We start from the raw sequence: 23,672 nt of genomic DNA, 5'->3' as shown, positions 1-23,672 counted from the left end.
CATGAATATTCATTACGTGGGCTGATGATGTCATATCCCCACTTGTTCTTTTGTATTTTATTGTATGAAATTAGGTTTATTAAAAAATTGTCTACCACAAACTAAAACAATTGGATTGACAACTGATTAAGTGCATTATTTATTTATTGCTGCAACTTATTTCACCATTAATGGAGACACATCATTTTACATGTATGAAAAAATGAAACAATTATGATTTCATGTAATAACATAAGGGAAAGTGGGGATGTGATGTCATCAGCCCACTTAATGAATATTCATGTCGATGTGCATATAACTGTTTTCACAAAATATTGATAAACTTTAGAATCCAATAACTTTGTTATTTGTTATCTGATTTTGATGAAATTTTCAGCATTTTGCTTTGTGAGGTTTACTCTATTTATTTAGATATAAATATTTTCAGCCTGGACCATCCCTTTAATAAGTAGATTTACTCACTTTCTCAATATTACAAATCATAGACCACAATCTAAAAAAATATATGTTTACAGGGGGTGACTACAACTTTAATATCAACCATATCAACTTGGAACACAATAATGCTTCATATATCCCGCCAAATACTCCACAAGATACAGTGGTAGTATCGACCACGAAATTGATGTCTCATACAATTTTAACAAAATGGGCACTTCCATGAAATAATCAACCTTTGTGCGTCTGACCCCCATTTTTCTTCAGTTTTACTTCACTTCATAAACTGAACAAGTCATGGTCATTTGAGAGCATTGCAGACTGTCAAAAGAACAATAAATCAGAGACAGAAATTTTCATGAAGGTTCCACATATGGGGGGTCAGACGTATTATGGAATTGCCCAAATGTCTACCAAATGTTTGTATGTATCAATAGAATATTGTGCTCAGTGATTCTAGTTGAAAATGAGTAATTATTCAGAAATTTAAAAAAAATGAGCATGATCAGGAGATGATCATGACAATTTTGAGGTAAATATTCCAGAGTGGTGACAATAAAATTAATTACTCAATATCCCAAATCATAATCAAGTCAATGTATGCCTATCTTTGTTGGCAATTTTCAGCAAAATCTGTTTTCAATCCTTTTCATTATTTCACAATGTTTTGCTTGCTTGTAAAATGACAAAAGATCCTTTTTTTAATCACAAATATAACTTTGTGAAGGCACATTATTTTAAGATTGTTTTTTATCATACTGTACTTGGGCCTTATACATAACAGTAAGATTACCATTAAATCATGTAACTTTTAATGTTTTTTAATCATTAAATAGAATGTTTTTGTATATTGTCTATTTTAACATAATATTCAACACCTATACCATGCACATGTATAAGCACATATTGATAACATTCATATAAATAAAATGTAGTTATATTTAACTCCATTTGGGAGTGAGTAATCTAATATCAGAATCTCTGTTGTCTTCTGTTGTGGATGTGTTGTGAACACTTCAATCATAAAATCGAGAGTATAAGAATGGCTCAAATCCTTCTGGTCATAATGATTTAAACATCAGAAATCATTGCTTATACGGAAGCCCAATTTGTAAGTAATTTATATCCTTGAATTCCTAGCACAAATTCCTAAAATCGATTAAAAACTGACCAAAATCAAGATTGGACAAAACAAAAATATTCTTGCTTTTCTTTGATTGGCTTGAAATGAAGTGTGATTGAGTTGGGTAAATCTGATATTCATCAATATCCAAGTCCTTTGGAAGCGCATAGAGACGTTATTCATAATGTGTTATGCGCTTTACAAGAACTGACTGTTATTATTATCATTATTATCTCCTTAGTGATTAAGCCTGCCCCACACTTTCCAATCTAACTGTGACCTGATTCCTCTAACAAACTTTGAATTTATAAGAATGTAAGTCGAACAGGTAAATTCATCTAATTTGAAGTTTGGAACAAAGTTAAGAATATCAAAATCAAAATTCTGTTTTACTGCAAGCCTTGTGGTTAGAGTGGTCCACATCACCTACAAAAAGGGTAAGCTGATGACTAGCTTGCTATTATATCAATATGATTTAGAATTTCATTTGATTTTAGTCATTCAGCAAGGCTAGCAATAGACTGGAAGTCTGATTTTAATATTCATACTACTATTCCGAACTTTGATTGTTAAGATCTTACAGGTTGGAATGTTCATATCAAATGATATTACAAAGTTTCACAGAATTGGATCGCAAGCGAATCGTATAATGTTTGCTGGGCTTGAGACCATGGCCTAAGTTAATATGGATGTCAGAACATGGGGATATAACTTTATAATGTCAATAGTAATTTAATGCATTCATGTAAAACGTGAGATAGAGATAAGATACTCATCAAAGATGGAATTTCCTCCTGCTTGTGTCCATTTCGTGCCTCTGCATGAAAAGTAAATGACAAAAGAACTATCTTTAATATCAGCATTTAGTCTACCACCCCATGTGACTAGGTGAAGAAAGTGGCCTAAATCTTACCACCCCTTAATTTGACCTTCACATTGATTAGATGCCCAATCTACTGCAATATTAGGTAATATTACCAATGCCTATTAGTCAGCACTTTCCCAAACCCAAAGTAATATATAACCCTCAGAATACTGCAATATTGCTGAAATATTGTATTTAAAATGATAATAATATTGGATTTATATAGTGCACATATCCACCTTGTTAGGTGCTGAAGGTACTCTTATATTACCCCAGTTATGCTAGTCCACCGATTCCGGTGCTCACAGTTTTTTGAGGAATTACTTCCTGCCGGTACCCATTTGCCTCACCTGGGTTGAGCGCAGCACAATGTAGGTAAATTTCTTGCTAAAGGAAAACATGCCATGGCAAGGAATTAAACCCACGTCTCTCAGATTGAAAGACAGGAGTATCAACCACGAGACCAAGATGCCCACGAGGCATATGTGGATAGTTTACAGTCAAATGCCATAATCTACATAGCCTAAGTTTTCAAATCATGTATAACTTTTTTAAATTCATGAGTTTTAACTCCATACAACTACATCATTCAATGGGAAAGAATTTCAGGATATATACATAGACTTATTAAAAAAGTGGTTCAGAGTTTCATAATGTTCCTTCAAACATGATGCGTGCTCAATGTACTCATTGGCAAATCCAAGATTTTTTAAGAAAGAGGGCCCCAAAACAGGCCATTATTATTTTTATAAATTATGACAAGTAAAATATGAGAGCCATCACCCAAATAACCCCCCCCCCCTTGATGCCGAGGGGGAGAGGGGCCAAAAAACCATGCACTTTTCTACAATCTTTTACAAACATTTTCACAGGGAATCTGCAACTGGATGTGAGAGACCTATGGGAACTCCTGGCAGTCTGAAAACAATAGTCAGACATTTTGAATTCATATTCATCAGAAGGTGAATCATTTACCATACTTGTTTTATATGAGCCACTTGTTGAATTCAAAGAAAAATTAGGCATTAACATCTAACTGGCTCCTTACAGGGGTTCTCCTATCATGGCTTGTTCTAGGAGTTGATGTTATGACCAATGGTTCTAAAACTTGCAATGATAACAAATTTGCAATGACACTTCAAAGCTACTGCAATCATTCACTTTGATTCGCTGTAAGTATTAAAACTCGTTATAGAAATTGTGAATTTGTTATTATAACAAAGTCTGCATGAAGCAGGTCCATGGAAGTGTCTTCACCCTCATAACTTACCTTATGCACCCATTCATATTCACCAAACTTGGAGTCAAACGTTCCTTTCTGTACTGATCTAAGCTTGAGAGTGAACCGAGGACCTAGCTCTTGTAAGCCTACTTTCTTGTTGTCTTTGAAAACATATCTGCAATTTAAAATATATGAAAAAACATGAAATAAATTGTTTCTTTACAAATGATCATTGAGTTCACGTCCATCCTTACAATAAGTTGATATGAATACATTGTAAATAGTTAAACATAAATAATCAATACTCTGAAAAATCAATTGTAAGTAATGATATTGATTAGTTCACTTAGTGTGCAATATTATACTGTATTGGATGGTGAACTGAAAAATGAGTAGAGATAATAACTAAAATGGATAGTTATTCTTCATGGTAATCAGAATGATGTCACCTGCAAGGATCATTATTGCTCAAGATTATCTTTAAGTTCATGCAATATCAGAGCTGTCAACATTAATTGTGAAAAAATCCCATTCTTTATTCGTTCTACATTATTTTCAAGCCAAAAATCCTATTTTCTTTAACATTAAAAAAAAAAAACATGCCAACAATCATCATTCTTACAAATTTCAAAATCCTACTTTTAGAAGAAAATCTGATTTAGTGTCAATTTCCCCTTAATAGTCCTAGTAAATACGATAAAATCCTACTCATTGGCAGCTCTGCAATATTGGCCTTATATGGAATATATTTTCTATTCAGAATACTCTGTACTACTTTTTTGTTTTTAATTGGAACACAATATTTTCTAGGGTACATAAAGTGCATACCTGTGATGTCTGAAGAATATAAAATCTCTCTGATTATGGAAAGTAACGACCCTTCGTCCAACAAAGTTTGGATCATGAGGAAAGAGGGCAGCGATCTGTCGGCCAACGGTATGACCAAGGCGCGTGTTGAAGTTATTAAGGATCAGTTCTGGTTGATGATCTGTCGGCTTTCCACAACGCTGCGGAAGTGAATATCAAGAACATGAACGCTTGAAAGAAGAAACTTAACCGGAATTAGAACTAAACATTAATTCAAGATGTTGTGATGATTTCAAAATGAGATTGGAGAGCATCCAATAAAATAACCTCCTGTAGAAGTTTTTGAATGTTTTAATAAAACATGAGCTAAATGATTATGGTAGAAAATGTGCAACTGCATAGAAAAAAAAATACATATACACGGCATTCCAACCAAGAATCAGGTCTGTTTCCAAGCAATAATGTACACTGTTCCACTTGTGCTTATCTATGTTACCTATCAATCTATGTGACTGTTATTCAGTTTTGATTTCATGACTTCTCAAAGTTAGATTCATGTTAATGAACCAGATATTTATCTGCAATGACAATGCTAATAGTTAACCTTGATCTTGAAGACTCTCTAATGAAGTCACTGTTAGCTGCAACTCATAATAATAATAATAATAATAATAATAATAGCCAATTTTTATATAGCGCTTTTCCCAGAATGGCTCAAAGCGCTTTACAGAATATTATTACCCCGGTCATTGGATTCATTTTAATCCCGCATGAAAAATGCACAATTTCCACTCCCTGGGGAGCATTCCTTACATACATCACAGCCTCATTATGGCGCTGGCAAATTCAAACATAGAATATCTTTTGCATCCTACCGGGTACCCATTTAGCACCTGGGTCGAGAGTGGCAAAGTGTGGATTAACGCCTTGCCAAAGGTCGCTAGACCGCGGTGGGATTCGAACACACGACCCTCTGTTTACAAGGCGAGAGTCAGAACCACTACACCAAGGCTCTTCCACTCTGCAACTACACTTGTTTACATTTATCCCCACACTTCTTATTTCTTTGTCGACCTCTACTGATATTTACCTTTATATCTTGTCTGAGTTTGACGTTGGACAGCTTAAAATGACAGGTAGGTCCATCAGGAAAATGACTCATCACCAAACCATCTACAAAGACAAGACATTCCTTAACTGCTTAATTTAGACTTCTGGAGAGATAAAAAATGTCCTTACAAGACGTGTCCCAGAAGAAAACCTCATTCCTATTTGTTAATAGTAATCCGCTTTTATATAGCGCTTAATACATTGGATCGACATGTCTAAGCACTTTACAGATATATTATTACCCCGGTCATCGGATTCAATCAGTCATATTTGTTTGTACTACAGATCCTGTTTTTTAATATCTTTCTTTTTCAATCTATTTGATTCAAGTGAGTCATTGTTTCATAGACTTTTAATTTCATAGGGTATAATCATCAGACCACACCTTTATGAAGTGCCATCTGTCAACTCATTCACCAGGAACAACATTATTTGATTCTGCAGTAAAAAAATTTGTAAATTGCCAATTCGTCCACTGCCAACTCGTCCACTCACCACAAGGACTACCTCCATTTAGTCTAATGCCATACCGTCCATCAACAGTTCGTCTAACCATTTGGTCTAATAACCAGTTGGTCTAATAACATTTTCTTTTCCTTCATTTTGCACAATTAACACTTTAGTTTCATTACACAAAATGGTATATGGACTAAATGGCTATTGGACCAATTGTTTATTAGACGGAATGGCATTAGACTAAATGAAAGTAGACCATATGGTGAGTGGACGAACTGATGGTAGACCAAATGATAGTAGACCAGTTGGCAATTGGACGAATTGGCATTAGACAAATTGGAAATAAACCAAAAAATTGTCCCCAACATATTTTTGTGATGAAAAGAAAAGAAGTCTTGGGGGGTGGGGCATTCTATTTATCGTGAATATTGATACTCACTAAAGTGTGGACTAAATTTTTGTTGATTGAGTCAGGAATTAAATTATGATTTAATTATGAGAGTACCAACTGCTAACTTTAAGATCCCTTAACTTCTATCTTTCCATTTTGAAACCACAAGCTCTGTATACCAGCCTACTTACTGGCTTTGCCCCTGTCATTGTTGATGACGATGAGATCTGTGAAATCTTTCTCCTGTGCCCTCTTGATGATTCTCTTCAGCGGTAGATGTCTTCGATGGTGCACTTCTGAATTAGGTATACAGCTACTCAGCTCCTTACATAATCTCCTGGTAGTCTGTCACAAGTGATAAATAATAACAATAACAATATTCAGTTCTTGTGCCCAGAGATGCCAAGTTCAAAAAAATGTTAAGCGTGAGATTTTCATGACTCGGCGTCTCTGCGTGCGCGCGGCCAGTACTTACACTTGTACGTTTCGAAAAGAGATATGGGCTTCATCACGATATTGATCTATACTACAAAACCATGCGATGCACGCACGCGATTCATCGTATCACGTACTAGCTGTGCGCTGACTGCACTCTCGATTCGTCTCACGTGCCGGGGTAGACGCGACGGCATGCGAAGGCGGTCGCCCAGTGCGTATAATCTAGCGAATAATGCTTTTTCTCTTTTTTTCTGTCGGGTCCCGATGCGTGAGAAAAATGGGTGCCATGCGTGAGATCGTGAGACAGACCCTAGATGCGTGAGTCTCACGCACAATGCGTGAGACTTGGTAGCTCTGTGTGCCACTTCAAATATCTAAATGCTTGCCCATGGTATATTACCCCAGTGGCAGAGTGATGTCACATCCACTTAACAACGACATCACTGACCTTAGTGCGATGAAAACAAAGTATAAGAAACATAATGAAATAATATCACAAACAGCACTGAAAATTTAAGAAAGATTATTAAACTTCCAGATAACAAAATGGGTAAACTCGATTATCACGACGTTCAGCATAAAGTATAAATGCGATGTTTGTGTATTATGCATGTAGGCATGCCAAAACACCGCACTGCTGTACAGGTCGCTAGTGCATTGTTTTCATCAGCCGGTCAGTTGCTAGGGCTCAAGAATGAAAATGCCCGGATATTCGCCCCGGCCTATAGCCCTGCAAGTCTTGTGTACTAGCGCACAAGCATTTCAAGGAATGAATTCCTACCAGGTACGCATTTACCTCACCTGAGTCTCGTGCAGCACAATGTGCTCAATATCATGATGAAGGAAATTACGCTATGGCTGGAATTCGAATACACAACCCTCAGTTTCAAAGTACAGACTAATCCAGTGGGCCACAACATTCCACGATTAAAGTAAATGAATATCAAAATCAAATATAGTGCAAAAACATCAGGGATACATTTTGGGACAAGATGGGATGAGCACAGAGGATGTTAAAACTATAGCAAACAACATCATTCATAATTAGCCTTTGGAGATCTTCTTGCTCCTGATAATCACTCCATCCAAAGGGACAAGAGCCACATTCTTGCCAGAGAAAATAATCACCCATAAAAAAAATACAATTAAACAGAGACTCAGGCCAATGCACTCACTCTCAGCAAGAAGAGATTGACCTTGAGGAAACTTCCCAGCACAAATAATGCAATATCTATAATTTCTTCAACTTACCCATGCAGCTTTATCTGAAGTGGTGATGAGAACCTTAGGCATTGTTTCTCGGTTGAAGTATGGAGCCATTTCATCTGTCGCTTCATCATAGGTTACCTGCATGTTACAGAAAAATGAAAAACACATTCAAAAGATAGTAACTGGAGACATTTATCCGAAGGGGTAGTGTTTCATTAGAAGACACTTTTGCAGTTTCCCTTTATCAAGAATGCTAGCAATCACACATGATATCTGTCAGATTATAAAGACATTTTACTTTAAATTTTGATACTATTTCCAGTCCAGTGCTACACCCTAAATTGGCAATGCAAGTAAAACAACAAAATCACTGTTTAAAAATGCATACTGTAAACCTTTTTTTTTTTTTACAATTTTAGTATGAAGTCATTTGACTGATGTTATAACCATATTCATTTTTTTTTCAAAACATGAGAATAAATAGAAAACTCTAGATTATTATCAAATTGAGGACCAAACCGGATTAATTTTGATCTGATGAAAGCTGTGTGCCTCTATGGGCCAAAGATTCCATTCAATTCATTCACAATAAAAATATACAAATGTACACTAAAAAACATATGAATATAATATAACAATAAGCACGAAGTAAATACTATAATACTTTGCACTAAACACAACATATACAAATTATTGTGAATAGGGACAGCTATGGAGTAACAGGTCTTATTTGTTAGCTGCCCCTGAGAAATAAAACTGAGATATAATGGTAGATATAAAAAATAAAAAAAACAGACACATAAGGGGGGTACATAAAAAATATATGCCTGACATTCAAGTATTTATTGTCTGATGGTCTAGTAAATAGAAGTTTAGCCTCCTTTTATTAAAAACATTGAAGTGAAGGACTTGTTCTAAGTGGAGAGGGAGGGGATTTCCAGACCACTGGGCCTTGGAAAAATATGATTTTTAGATATACAAGTTCTTATATTGGGAATATGGAAATTAGAGTTTCTGGTAGAATAACTTTGAATTGTTGAGTTTAATTGAAATCGAGTTAAAATGCAGATTGGGATTTTATTCTTAAAGCAGAGACACATGAAGATTGCAATGTTGTAAATATTTAAATTAAACAAGTTCAATATTCGAGGTCATAAAATATAGTTCGAGTATGGGCATAGACAAAAATAATCTTAACTGATTGATGTCTGTAAAATCCAGAACATCCATTTAAACACTGGAATGACTATATACCAATATGCATGAGTTTAATTTTCAAATAATATTAGTATAGATGTGTGTATCATGTTCAATAAAAATGAGAATTTCTTCCTTTCTTTTATTACGCATACCTGAAAGATCAAAGCCTACACCCAAAATATATAACATACATATAGTTTCATCTCAACGTGTTAAATCATTTGTTTTCAAGTTTTAAAAGTTCACTTTTGGAACCAAACTGACTAAAACTTCCATTGTTGAATTAGGCAAAATAATTTGGATGGTGATACATAAACAGCTACAATCAATCATACATGAGAAAAAAAATTAATTTTCTGATATTTTAAATGGTTTTAGCTGAACTGAAATCTATTTTAGCTGTTGGTGGCACACCCCCTGACCTCCTAAACCAGCTTACCTCTTCATCTTCTGGGTTTACCATGGTCTCATCAAACACTCTCATGTTTTCAATCGTCTTGGGAACCTTCTTGGGCGGTGCCTGAAAAAAGTTATCAAATTACTAATGCATTAAACATAAATATAATCCAGTTAAACCTGTACATAAAGATCTTCCAAGAAAAACGAGAAAAGTTGTCAACTATTCTCCACTCACCAGGATAGATCATATATGTTCTGGTGCATATTTCATGTGTAATATCTGGTATGAACGAATGCAAATGTAATCTACGTTGCAAGAAAATGTTGGATACTCCTCAATGCCATCCTGGGAATGTAATGTACATCTGTCCAGGTGGGTGTTTCATAAAGCTGTTCGTAAGTTAATAGCGACTTTAAAAATGACTGGTGATCCTTTCTTGTGGAAAATGGTATATTCATTGGCGATGGTTAAGCGCATAAGGTTCACCAGTCGTTCTAAAAGTCGCTCTTAACTTACGAACAGCTTTATGAAACGGCCCTCTGATGTATATGAGCATGTGGTCTTTATAGACATGTTTTCTATTAACCATGTTCTCATTGGGAAAACCAAATTTGTGGTCCTAACAGACCGGTGCATCTTCTAAACAGATGGTTGCTTCATCAGGTTTGAGTGTTATTCAGTTATACAATTATCACATTTCAAAACAATATTAATATTTAATAAAACACTTGAAATATCAGACATAAAAAATATTGTGAAGAGGAAATGGGTGGTAAATATAAAGGTCCCTAATGATGAGGGGGTAAATGTATAAATGAAGCATCTGTTACTTATATATTTGACACAAAAATAGAATTTTCAAAAATCCTAAATGAACAAACCTTGTCACCTGCTTTCTCATCTTCCCTCTTCTTCTTTTTCTTTTCCTTCAGTTTTTCCTTTAAACAGAAACAATAGAGAACAATTCAAATCAATATTATTAACGTTAGAGTCAAAAGCCAAATCCTATCATTCACATTCACAAATCTTTAACAAACTTTTTGAATGTTTTCCTAAGTATGTGGTTCAGGCCCCTTGGGCTTGGCCTAATAGGGAAGTTGCTCCAATCTTGCAAATGCCTGCTTAGATTATACCTTCTTCATGTTGACTGGTAGTGGCAATGCCAATGTCGTCAATTAGGGCTAATTTATTTAGTCTACTCTAGACATCTAATCGCTATTGTTATTTTTTTCTGAACAGAGACACTTTATTTTTTTCAGTTTTTTTTTCGCGGTACACGCGCATTAATGGGACGCAATCCCTGGCTCCGTGGAGGGTAAGCAAGTAAGAGTTCCATATGCACCCCCCACTAAAATTGAAAATAAAAACATGGAGACGGTTCAGTATAATATATCTAGCCCTAATATCGAACATATATGATGGGGAAGTGGAAATACATACCAAAATATGGCTTTATTCCGTCAAATTTCGAGCGAGATCTTGTGCGTGTAATTGTCCATAGTCATAGACATCGGTTTATTTACGGTAGTCAGTAAAGGGTCTGCGAGTCAAGACTAGTCGAACTATCGGCTGATAATCGTAAAAAAACCCTTTCCAGTATCAGAGCTTCTCGCTAGCTAGCATAGCGGGAAAGGTCTTGACTGCAGATCAACCGAGGTGAGTTCGAGTCCCAACTAAGGTCACTCATGGGATCAATGCATCTCGGGTGCGAAGGATTCATATGCACATGGTGCACGCAAATTTTTCACACCCTTTTTACTAAAATAACTATGCCATTCCTTTTAAAATAATGTTTCTAATTGTGCTATGACACTTACCGAACCATATGGATCGTTTCTTGACTTCTCTTTGGTGTGTTTTTAAGAAAAAAAAAGCATTTTCTCGTGATCTTCACGTAGATACCGCAGGGTCATCGTGGTTGTAAACTTTTGCTTAAAGAGGGCACGCGATATTATTCACAAGATGTTTGTTTACGGTTCTGCAGCTTGTACTGCTAGCTGCATTTTAGACGCTCAGCATTATTTTCCTCTTTCTGTTTTTTTTTTTTTGCTGTCAAGTGGTATTTTCTATTGTAGCGCCATCAGCGATGATGAAATGTAAAGAGTCGCCTTGAAATGAAGAAAAATTATGTCACATTAATTCGTTAGTTTGTTTCCTATTTTTTTGCACTTTTTTCTTCTTCCTCATCTATGATCAAAGGTGAATACCTTTTTTTGATATCTGTTCTAAAAGCTGGACATTTTAAATATTTTGTTCAAGTAAATAAATCAACAGGATAGTAATCAAAATGCGATAGAGCTGCCCGAGCTGAAAATTCTGATACAAGGACTTGAAAATAAAACATTCTGAGCACTTTTTATAACCATGATGAGGAGACCTATATATATATATATATATAGGTCGGTATATATATAAATATATATATATATATATATATATATTTATAATTGTGATGAGCAAGGACCTAAACATTGCGTGGGTGCTTCAGTGAGTAATATATTGGCGAAGAAGCTCAAAAAGCAGTATCCGTAATTTAGAATATTTCTGAATCATGGAGGTTTATTTCCAATTTGTCTAGCTTCAATGCTTTTTGAGCTTCTTCGCCAATATATATATATATGTATATGAAATAAGCTAACACGAAAAAAAGACGTTTTGGGGACTGTTAAATAAGAATTCATGAGTGGGATAGGTAACTATCTATTCTATTCTTGTTCGTTTTCTATTATTATTTGTGTGTTGTGTTTATTTTTCTTGAAGCACCAAAAGGTGGACATGTCCGCTAAGATATATTAACGAAGTCACCATTATTATCACAAGCTAACGGATCAAAATGCGAGCGTGAAACGTGAGCTTCTTTTTTTCTTAATTCAGTCTTAACTATACTTTTTCATCATATTTTAAAGGTGAATCTCATGATTCAAAATGATAAATGCTTGTCGCACGGGCAGAAATAGCGGGACCAATAGTTATTTTCAATATTCCGAACTGCATTCTTGACGTTGTATATAAGCGCCGTTGTATAACAATTAAAAGGGTAGGCCTATTTACCTTACAAATTATGCGAGCGCTGAACTTTTGGACATTTAAACCTCAACAAATGGACATTTTTAAAATATGAACAACATCATAAATGTCACTTACAAAAATAATGCCAGCGCGAAGCTCGCGCTTAGAGTTTTTGATATTGATGACAGGACTGTATCTAAATGAAAAATAATGCGAGGGCATTTGCGCTTAAGATTTAAATTTGGGATTTGAAAAGTCCGACAGATTACCTATACTTTTAAAAGAGGAATGACCTCCAGAATTCAAGCGCGAAGCGCCAGTAGATTTATGTTGAAGTTTATACCTAGAACAGGGACGTTGAACCTTTATAATCATGAAAAAGATGGTATTTTTATAAATAAAACATGGGAGTCTAATTTTGTTTTAGTGTTAATATTCAGATCTTCAAACTTGACATTTTCCTATCCCCTTCATCATCCCCTCTCCTTCTCCCTTTCCCCATTTTCGTTCTCCCTTCTTTTCTTCTCTCCCTTTCCCTTCCCTTTTTCGCTTTTCCTTTCGCTTCTTTTCTTTCCTTTCTCCCTCCCCTACTCTTTTCTCGCTCTTTCCATTTTTCTTTCCCTCTCCCTTCCCCTCTTCCTTTCCTTTGTTTTCTTTCTATTTTATGGTCTCCTTTTCCCTCTCTCTCCTCTACCTTTCCCCCTCCCCTGATCTGTCTTTTATTGTCTCTCCTTTCCTTTCCCGCCCCCTCCATTCCCTTTCTCGCTTTTTTCCTTTCCCTTCTTTTCTTTCCTTTCTCCCTCCCCTACTCTTTTCTCTCTCTTTCCATTTTTCTTTCCCTCTCCCTTCCCCTCTTCCTTTCCTTTGTTTTCTTTCTATTTTATGGTCTCCTTTTCCCTCTCTCTCCTCTACCTTTCCCCCTCCCCTTTTCCTTTCCCTTTCCCTCTCCTTTTTTGTGCAAACATTAACACGAACATCTTGCTTCCTACACACACACACAAACGCCCGCAATCTAACACACGTAATGCGAAACAATCGGGACATTATCATTTTGTTCATATATATATATGTATATTTTCTCAATGAACATTTTCATCTATTTAAAGCTTTGAAAATTATTAAACAATGATTCCATAGGCGAAATCTCAATGATCATTAGGAAGGTACTTTACCCATTTTCATTTTATGTCATTGTGATTATTCCATACTAAGGCAACATATTTTGGATATAAAAATACGTGAAGGATATGTTCCTCTTCTGTTTTATACTTTAACAGAAAACATTTTGTTCAACCAAATTATGATTTGTATTTCCAAGTTCCATGTAATATTTTCATTGGAAAATCTCTTAAAGGTCAAGTGCACCCCAGAAAAAATTGTTTGAATAAATAGAGAACTATGTTGATTTTTGGTACAATTTCCTATTATGCGCCGACGACTTGAATCGAGAATGTTCGATAGGAAAATTTCGCATTTCGATTGTTGTTTGCGTAATTTCCACCGCAGTACGAAGGATGACTAAGGACGGACCGAGCGAAGTATCCTGGTTGAGATTTGGAGGTAAGCGATAAAAACACTTAAATAAATAATTTATAATTCCTTTTTCAAATATATTATAGGACCTACTTAAATCATACGATCAAGATTAACATAGGCCTACTACATAGTGGACAAATATTGAAAGGTTTGGCGTAGTTTAGTCCCTCACATTCGTGTGATGAATGAAAACGTCAAAATGCACTATGAAATCACATGTGTTGTGCGAGGTTAGTATACTAACCTCGCATGTTGTGTGAGTGAACTAAGGTAAGCAACAGTAAAAATATGATAGAAAAATCTCAAGACAAGTGAACGAACCGGAAGTCTCAACAATCTTTTGTTATTTTTGGTGGGGGGTGCATATGGAACTCTTTCCGGTAAGCACACGTTAGTGAATGATTAATACTCTCTAGGAGCCTCCTCGCTAGGCGGCATGTAATGAACCCTGTCCCTGGCTTGAGTGATCCAGCCGAGGCCGAGGCAATTCGCAATTGGCATTTGAATTTTGATGGTGCCGCTACAATACAAGACATTCAATATGTGGGACTGAGGCTGAGCAAATGCAAGTTTACCTTCCGCTTCTCAATCTGCATCTTTCTGAATAATTCTTGTCTCCGCTGCTTATTTTTGATATGGGCAAGCGTCCTTTTAGGCATTTGAGGCTCCGGTTCGGCATTTTGTTCTTCCATATTTTCAACTCGATCACAGCAGACGAAAAACGAAATCCCAGCGTACGAAAATTCCACGCGGCCGCGACTATAAAAAGTAAGATGGTAAATTGTATGGTGTCTGTAAGAGTAGTTCGAATGAATTCCACGAGAAAAATATTTCGTAATAACGAGTATCTTTGGTGATATTATACTATACATATGTAGTAAGAAAATTAAGCTTCATGTGGAGACGATCTCTTGTGATTTTTTTAATACATCGAGTTCTAGGCCTAAGAACAAAACAAAACGGGATGAAATAGGATCGAAAAAAGAGAAAAAGTCTAGGCCTTGTCCTTGCAGCTTAAATTTTAATATCCTATTTTATTTACCATACCTCACTTGAATAAATTGGTTATTAGAGTCTTGTCTCTTTAAGCACCCACTCCATAGACGACAACGCCCCTGGAAACAATATGCTGCTTGATTAACAACCAAAAATAATTTACTCTGTGAACTTTATTCGCAAATGAGATATTTTTCAAAATTTTCCGAAATCCAAACGAATCTGAAAACTATATGTCTGTGAATCTTTTATTTGCAAAATGAAAATTATTTGCATTAATTATTTTACAAGCTGCATGTGGATAGGGATTTGTTTACTTATTTCATGGTCTGTTTTTAATAAAATGTTGAGTCTAACAGCTAGTTGATTCCAATAAAAAATCAAACAAACATCATTGCAAATGTCATCGAAATCCATTCCATTAAATATTCAGCCTTGAGATGTTTACTGTTTTAGTTATTCACAAAAAAAACTCAGCCTGTTAACGCATATTGCAGTCAGTTTTCAAGAGCAATTTGACACCATTCGAATTTCAATCACCAAGAGTGGAACGGGAGTGGCACAATATTTATATATTACCAGATGCAGATGGTTTGTTTAACCACTATCTTGAAATTATCTTGCTTTTCCTTTTTTGACAATACTATAGTTATTTTCAGTGCTTTCCAAAAAGTCTGGGGTCTTTGAAAGTTGATGCCCAAGAATTTAAATTTGTTCAAATATGCGTGAATGGATCGATGATTTCAGAAGGGCGGAGCACAAATCGATGAAACATTAGGGCAACTTAAGATAAGCCTATCCCTTACCCCATTCCCCCCCCCCCCTCTTTCTCTCTCTCTCCCTCACCAACATCCTTAGCTCTTTATTGCTCTTTCATTCACAAACACATTTACACCCTTTAACCTCTCTTATCTCACACTGTCAAAATCCATATCTCAAACTAATATGCATGTCGGCCTTCATAAAAGAATATGTACACTTATATATTGAAACCCCCAGTTAGGATTGTGAGACGATCACACCCACAGGTGTCAAAATACACCTTTCCACAGTTATGTTTGTACGCATCATGATCTGCGCATATTTTACACTCTGCATGCTGATGTCACAATGGATGAACAGGTGATTAATCAGCAGTAGGTATGAGCTGATTTTTCTCATTATCTGCAGATCCGATGTGTTCTTTTAAGTTAATAAAGTGGAATTATTCCATGGACCAATTTTTTTTAGATACCTCAACAATTTCAAAATAATTTACTTTGCAGTGCTGTAAAGTATGACGAATATGACCTTGAGTTTGAATAAATGGTAGATTGGTTTTGAATTTTCCTCACAAAGATAAAAAGCATTTGGCATGTTTTTGGTGTTGATAGTTTGAAAACAAGCGCATGAACCCTTATTTTTAATGTCTGCACCTATTAGGTATACCTTCCTCTACAATTTTGCAAAGTTTAGTGAAAATGACATTAAGTGTAGCAGTTATTGTACTTTTCAAATTTGTTATTGAAATTTCACATTTTTTAGATTAGGTTTTGTTATCTTTTACACAATTTTCAGAACTGTTAGACTTAAAAGAGCAAAGAAATAGCCATATAAATAGATTTTCCATCATAAATATAATTGTTAATTATATTGCAAAATTTGATGACTGAGTATAATAGAGCTTTAAAGTCAGTGTAGTGATCTTGTGAGGTCTGAAAATGCCAAATTCTTTTGAATGCGCAATTCTTAAGAACATCCATTTGGGTGAACTTTGAAGCTCTATAACCAAAAGTCAAGCACATGGACCCATGTTAATTTTGCATATTTGGAATATTCAGGTGCTACAGCTAGTATCTATGTGCAAAGTTTTAAACCACTGGTGTAAAATGTTCGGTGCTGTCCTATCACAACACGACTGGTGTAGTTTCATAACCACTCTTTTTGTAGTACTTATGCCTATCATGTATGAGAAATAAACAGAAGTGTGACATTGAATAAGAAAAAGTAAATAAACACACCATCAAATCAATCACTACTACTACCATCGTTATGGATTTGACAAAAAATGTGCCACATTTTAATAATTTTGTACAGACACACACAAGAGAAAAATCTGTAGAGAGTTAACAAAGAGAATGAGGAAAAAAGTTTAAATAAATATTGAGATATATAAAAATGAACATCAAATCTTTCTCTTGAATAGGTACAATCCACAATTACAAAGGAGACAGAGAAACGCAGTCACTGCCAATCTAGCAATGAAGGCCTATTACCCTATAAATCATATCAAAATAGTAAGAGGCCATAGTATGGATTCAGAATCAACAAAGTCCATTACATTGTAAGTCACAATCATTTTGTCCAGTTCATTATCACTTACAGCAATTGAAAGCATTTAAGAATACACTAAAATTTGCTCTGAAGTTGTTGCCATTGAAGGAATTCAGAATAAGCTTTTGAAATTCATTGGGGCACTAGAAATAATAATAGCAAGTTGTTTATAATGTAACTGAAACTGTTATTCTGTCATATCATGAAATTGGGATATATGCCTTTAATGAAATAACTGTCAGAGATTCTCAGACTATTTGTTTGATGAAACACTCCTTAGATGAAAGACATCACTGGCCAGAGCACTCTGAAACCAATCGAGGCCAAAAAAACACAAGTGTAGTAATCGATCATGGGGCTGATTTTCACGTTTGGCTGCATTAATAATTATGTGCAACCATTATGAAATCAACTACATACCCAATTGCCATGTTTTGTATAGCCAGGCCCTTATCTGACTAAATCCTTAATCAAACTAGTCAAATTAAACCCAAGTCAGAATTGACATGGTTATTGTAAATGACCAGAATTCAAAACAAATTTAATTTAAGTATTCCTAGATGTCTGTCAATTTTTAGTAGAATAATTCTCCCCATGCACGATTTTTAATCTAAGTCAAATATTCTGGTCATCTCATGCTTGAGTTCAATCATTTTGACAAGAACAGTGAGTAAGTCAAATATGACTCAATATGTTTATGACTAACTTATATTAAGCACTGACACTGGTCACTTGATCATGCCCCTTGATCACTTGATCAAAAGACAGTTAACATTACATGTCAATTTACTTTAAACAAATACATAATTTAACATTGATTGACTAGAGATACTACTCTCAATGGAATCTGAAATTTTGGTTCAGTCTCATGATTGTAAGAAAAAAAAACATTCATGACAGAACAGCCACATTATGCATTCTCAAAATAACTTTGAAATGTTTTCTCCTTCATATCTACAATATATTCTTTCCAAAGTCACGCTGGAGAATCAAAACAAATTAAGAGAAGATATGGAGATGAATACAACTGCTTCAACAATAGTGCTTAGCATAAGAATACTAAAATGTGAACCATTTTCCTATGCCAAGCCATGGTTATCATATTATTTACATGGTTTAGTTACAGATATATGGAAGCTTTAAAGTGCCATCTACTAGATGAGATGGAGAGATATATTTTTTCTTGCCAATGATGACCTAATAGCCTTTATGTTGTCAAGGCGGGATACGATAATGATAACACCATGACAACAAAACTTGTAATATGTCAACTTAGCAACATAAAATATCTCATCAAAACATAACAGTTTAATAGTCGACTTGGTAAGATTATGTATTGCATCATGTCAACATAAGACTACTAAGTCGACAGGGCAAGATGCAACATCTCAAGTTGATTTACTTTAAACCTTCCATACAGATAGATGTGCAGTTCAGGTAGAATATTCTTTTCATTAAATATCTCTCAATTTTAAAGACATGATTCTGAATCTTGGAGCTGTTTCACAACAAGTTAAGTGTGACTTACACTTAAGTCACGCTCAAGCACATTATTAAGTCATACTTAGATCTTAGCAATTTCCAATATAGGAATCACCTTCTGTTTCCTGAGAGTAAATCTATCTACATCTCATCAGTTCCCGTTGTAAAATAAAAGATCTTCAATTAATCATAATAGCAAGTCTATGCCAAACCATGTGCAAACAGTTACAATCAATGGTAAAAATCAAGCGTATCTCTTTCCGTGACAACCCCCCCCCCCTCCCGTTTTCCAATAAGAAATCCCCACATTAAAAGTGGGTTTCCAAATTAAAGTATTAGTTTAATAATTTGACACTTAAAATAAATGGTTTGGGAAATTTGTTAAAACCAGAAAATTTGTAAAATAGAAAAGATAGCTGACTGCTTTTCTACCCTTAATAAAAACAACCCTTTTAATAATTACATGTAGTGAAGCCAAATTAAATTTCAATAGTTAAAATCATTTGACAACACACCCCAACCCCCAGAAAAAAAGACAGCTGTGCCAACTTCTAGGCAAAAGTGGACGGAAAGAAAATCTGTTAGAATATACGTAAGGAGCTTTGAAGTGCATTTTCCAGGGACTAATTTTTACACCAAATAATGAGCAAATCCCTTCAAGAAAGCTGAACAGAAAAGTGGAATACATGAGGTATTGTTTCCATGTTTTATCAATTATGTATCAGTCATCAAGATCAATAATTTAATCATGAGAAAATAAAAGAACCTACAAGAACTTGCAAAGGTTGTTTTTTGTCCAATTAATGGTTCAAACTTGTATCCCTTCTGGTGATGTATTGGGCTCCAAATGTGCACGGGAACACCTGGCACATCTGACAAAAATACACATATCTACCAACAAAATACAATTATATTAAAGCACCAATCAATAATGGTGATAAAGCAATTTCAGGAAAATATGTCTCTTCACTAAAAATGAAGAGATAGAGAATTGACATGTTAAAATTATATACTTTATGTACTACCAGACTGCACAATACACAAAAATATGCCATAAATAGTTTTTTTATGAATTTCTCTAAACAAAGTTGTACAACATTCAATAAATTCCTAAATACACGATTTTCTACCAATATACATTGTACAGGTACAATGTAGACATTGTACGGAGGTGAATTCATATTTGTTCAACATTATAATACAAAATACATGGTACACAAGGTCATCCCACTTTTAGTGTTTGATAAGTTAGAAGGCAAACTGCCTCATGATTCTGAACAAGATTCATCATCTTCAACTGTTCCTGTATATCTGTGTTAAAACAAACCTGGCATGGCTGGCTCATTGTTATTCAACAATGATGATAATGGGGGCTTACTTATGGTTTTGGCAGCAGGTTGCAGGCCCAGATTATGTACAAGAACGGAGGAATGAGAACAAGAAGGGTTTATAATTTTGGTCTTGTTGTCAAGGTTACATGAGATCAACGGGAAAATGGTGTGTGTACAAGCGAGTTGTAGATATGGACAGCCAAGACTTTAAACAGTTCATTCAAAATGATGTCTCGGAAGCTTGATATAAAAAAACATTGAATTACTATCATTTCAAAAAGCCGCCCAAAACTTTTCCCGGTGAATGGTTTTGATTACAACTTCCTGAGGATTCGATAATCATGGACTTATTGTCTATTCAGTAATTTTAACAATGGCAAGTAATTGTTTATTCCCTTTCCTCACTAACAGCCCCACAATTCTTCATAATGGAAACTGTACAGTTTTTAATTAGTGTAATATGGAGATTGACTGCATAAATTTAAAGGAGAATGAAACCCTTGAAACCAGCTGAATCCATATCAAAGAGAAAAATCAAAGAAACATATTGTTGAAAGTTTGAGGAAGATTGAATGAATAATAAGAAAGTTATGAGCATTTGAATATTGAGATCACTAATGCCATGTAGATCCTCCTATTGGAAATGCGACCAAGATCTGTGATGTCACACACGTACAACTCCCTCATTGCTTTAGTACTTATTTCACTTATATTCTCACTTTTATAGAATCTATCACAAGGTGAGGTGTTCTCTTTATGAGAGGACAAGTACAGAGGTTTCACAACATTATATCATTGATGAATCGTTTGTCATATGATTAGAATGAGCAAAAAGAGATGTTTTGGGGTATATATTTTCAGTGTCCAAAAGGGGAGAGTTGTTCATCTGTGATATTATAGATCTTGGTTGTGTTGCCAATGGGAGGATCTCCATAGCATTAGTGATCTCGACATTCAAATGCTCATAACTCTTCTATTGCTAGTCCTATTTTACTCAAACTTTTGTTGATCTTGTTCTTTGATTTTTCTGCTTGATCACAAAAGCTAACTTGCTCCAAGAGTTTCATTCTCCTTTAAAGGCCGTTTTGTAGGTCAACTATGCAGGGTTTGGGCATACAAATGTGCACATTCTAGGGTCTGTGGCACAAAGAACTACACTTTGCACATTCAAAACAACAATTCTGATTGGTGGAGAGAGGAGAGGGTATGTTAAAGAATCATGTAACAATGATCAGGAGAGGCCATTGTCATTTTGCAATTGATTGCAAGCCTTAGTGTAGCTGGGCCATGGTCAATACAGGTGACTTAGGCAGGGGTTTAAAAAGCTATGAAACTTCCATAAAAATTACTATTAAATTGAGTCTGTATTTTCACATTTTTTGTGGAAGTATACAATGAAAATTAAATTACTTCATGAGTAGACCACTGGACAGTATGTAGTAATTGCATAGATAGATTTGGGCCATTCCCAATATTTGTCTTCTATCAAGAATTAAGATTAACTGGAGCATAATAAACAGTTGGTTTTCCTTACCTTGGCAGGGGGAAGAAATATATTCTCAAAATGGGTTTATCTCATCAATTTTGAAATTAAATAAATTAATAATTTGAACAAAATTGTTGTAATAATTTTTAAGTTTTAGAGAATGTTTACACTGCTTATTTTTTTCCATAGCTATAAGTAACACCGACTTGGTATGAATTCAGAATTATACTATTTTATTATACTAAATATTTGTTTATCAATGTATGGAGTGCAAGCCAAAAGGGGGCATGAAATCTGTAAATAGTAAACTGATTATACGTATGAACAACCCCATCTGTGTTCACCTCTATCAAAAATGACAAACAAACAAATGAGAAATATAAAATAGATTATGAGAGAAAAAATTACTGTGAAAGAATAAATGCAATGCTGACCCTGTACAGATATACATGTAAAAAGAATCCCAAAATTGGATTCCTTTAATTACAAAATTTGACAAATTTAAATTCCTTGTAGTCATACAACTTACCCACATTATAAGAAACAGCATTCATTACCTATGCATATGTGGTATAAGACAGCAGTCCCTAGGTATAAGGTAGAGTAGGATTTTAAAAAGGCTTCAAGCAAACTTGCACATTCTCAGCAATTATGCTTTTAATCTAAATACTTTGCCCAACACGGCAACATATGGGTGGTATACCATTTGTTACTTCATTATCTGTGCTACATAATTTAATTCATCTGCATTGAAGCCAATGTAATAGGTGGGTGCTTCATAACGCTGTTCGTAAGTTAAGAGCGACTTTAAGAATGACTGGTGATCCTTTTTTTGGTAAATGGTATACACCAAAATGTTCACTGGCGCTGGTAATTAGCGCGTGAAACAGGTTAACCAGTCATTATAAAAGTCGCTCTTAACTTACCAACAGCTTTATGAAACACTCCTCAGGAAATGGGACGCGATGGCTTGCTTATGCTACAGACACATCAACAAAACATCAGACACCGATCAAAGCTATTGCATTATTTTGAATGGCGGTAATTGGTTGATCAGGGCCTCATTAAGAAAAGAAAGATGATATGATAGCAACTCTTGCTGGAAGGTCGGCTTTTATTTGAAGAGCCAATCAGGAAGCAGAATATTTACTGTTGTCAAGGTAGATTAACACTCCAGCAAGAGTTGCTATCATATCAACTTTTTTGGGTCCTGGAGACTGTTTTGTTGGTGTGACTATAACATTACCCCATTTACTGGAGAGTCATATGTCTTAGAAGACACATAATGTGTGAAAGCAAATTATCAGAAGTGAACTAAAATAACTAAGACGATGATAGTCAAAGACAATATTTCAAACCTACACTTATCATCTTCATCAAAAATATATACACCGTAAGAGACATTGTCGATGACTAGTCTTAAACCATTTGCAATCTATGCGTTGCCAATACCTGAACATAATGGCCCAAATTAACAGCGGTGGTTTTGTACCCATGATCCGAAAACATGGTTTATGGAGATTCCCTACGTCATGCTTAATTCACTGCATATTTTGAGAAATATTCAAAAAATGAAGGTAGATTTTTTGCTACAGCTTACAGAATTCATGCTTGTTTATAAGGTAACGTTATTGACCCAATTGTTTGTGTAAATCATGAAATTATTATTGGGGTAATTGATACGGAAACCATAGTAACAAGCCTGATCTGACAGAAGCACACACTTCACATTTGATTTCTTTTCAATACATGCAATGAACTAAGTGTAATTAATGAAATCTACATACACCATTGTTTCAGATCATAGATTCAAAACCAACTTCATGAATATGGGCCATTGTGTTCCGGTGCAGCAGTAAC

At 34.9% G+C, this 23,672-nt stretch overlaps 2 protein-coding genes across 2 annotated transcripts in view; one reads left to right on the top strand and one right to left on the bottom strand.

Moving 5' to 3' along the window:
• The window catches only part of LOC129272032 (arrestin domain-containing protein 4-like), a 36,305-nt gene extending 34,899 nt beyond the window's left edge, over positions 1 to 1,406 (top strand). Inside the window, exon 10 of the mRNA XM_064106215.1 lies at positions 453 to 1,406. The gene's annotated coding sequence lies outside the window, so the exon portion shown is untranslated. The remainder of the gene's footprint in view (positions 1 to 452) is intronic.
• On the bottom strand, positions 509 to 15,000 carry LOC129271078 (ribosome production factor 1-like). Its single transcript, XM_054908434.2, has 9 exons — positions 14,780 to 15,000; positions 10,541 to 10,597; positions 9,699 to 9,779; positions 8,102 to 8,197; positions 6,604 to 6,757; positions 5,546 to 5,628; positions 4,477 to 4,655; positions 3,697 to 3,823; positions 509 to 2,378 (listed from the first exon to the last, which is right to left on the bottom strand). Exons 1-9 carry the CDS (start codon positions 14,894 to 14,896, stop codon positions 2,337 to 2,339), a joined length of 936 nt encoding a protein of 311 aa, XP_054764409.1. The 5' UTR covers positions 14,897 to 15,000; the 3' UTR covers positions 509 to 2,336.
• Between the last annotated feature and the right edge of the window lie 8,672 nt (positions 15,001 to 23,672).

Source organism: Lytechinus pictus, chromosome 11, assembly GCF_037042905.1.
Source record: "Lytechinus pictus isolate F3 Inbred chromosome 11, Lp3.0, whole genome shotgun sequence".
Lineage (NCBI taxonomy): Eukaryota > Metazoa > Echinodermata > Echinoidea > Temnopleuroida > Toxopneustidae > Lytechinus > Lytechinus pictus.
The sequence above is the reverse complement of the archived record's forward strand: the minus strand, read 5'-3'. Positions and strand labels throughout refer to the sequence as shown.

Bases quoted from the DNA above. Each gene is read 5' to 3' on its own strand.
- LOC129271078 (XM_054908434.2), bottom strand. From the start codon at position 14,896: ATGGAAGAACAAAATGCCGAACCGGAGCCTCAAATGCCTAAAAGGACG. The intron at 10,598-14,779 runs GTAAACTTGCAT...TTCTGTTTAAAG, and splicing joins TGCAGATTGAGAAGCGGAAG to GAAAAACTGAAGGAAAAGAA. The intron at 4,656-5,545 runs GTAAATATCAGT...TCACTTCCGCAG, and splicing joins AACTCAGACAAGATATAAAG to CGTTGTGGAAAGCCGACAGA.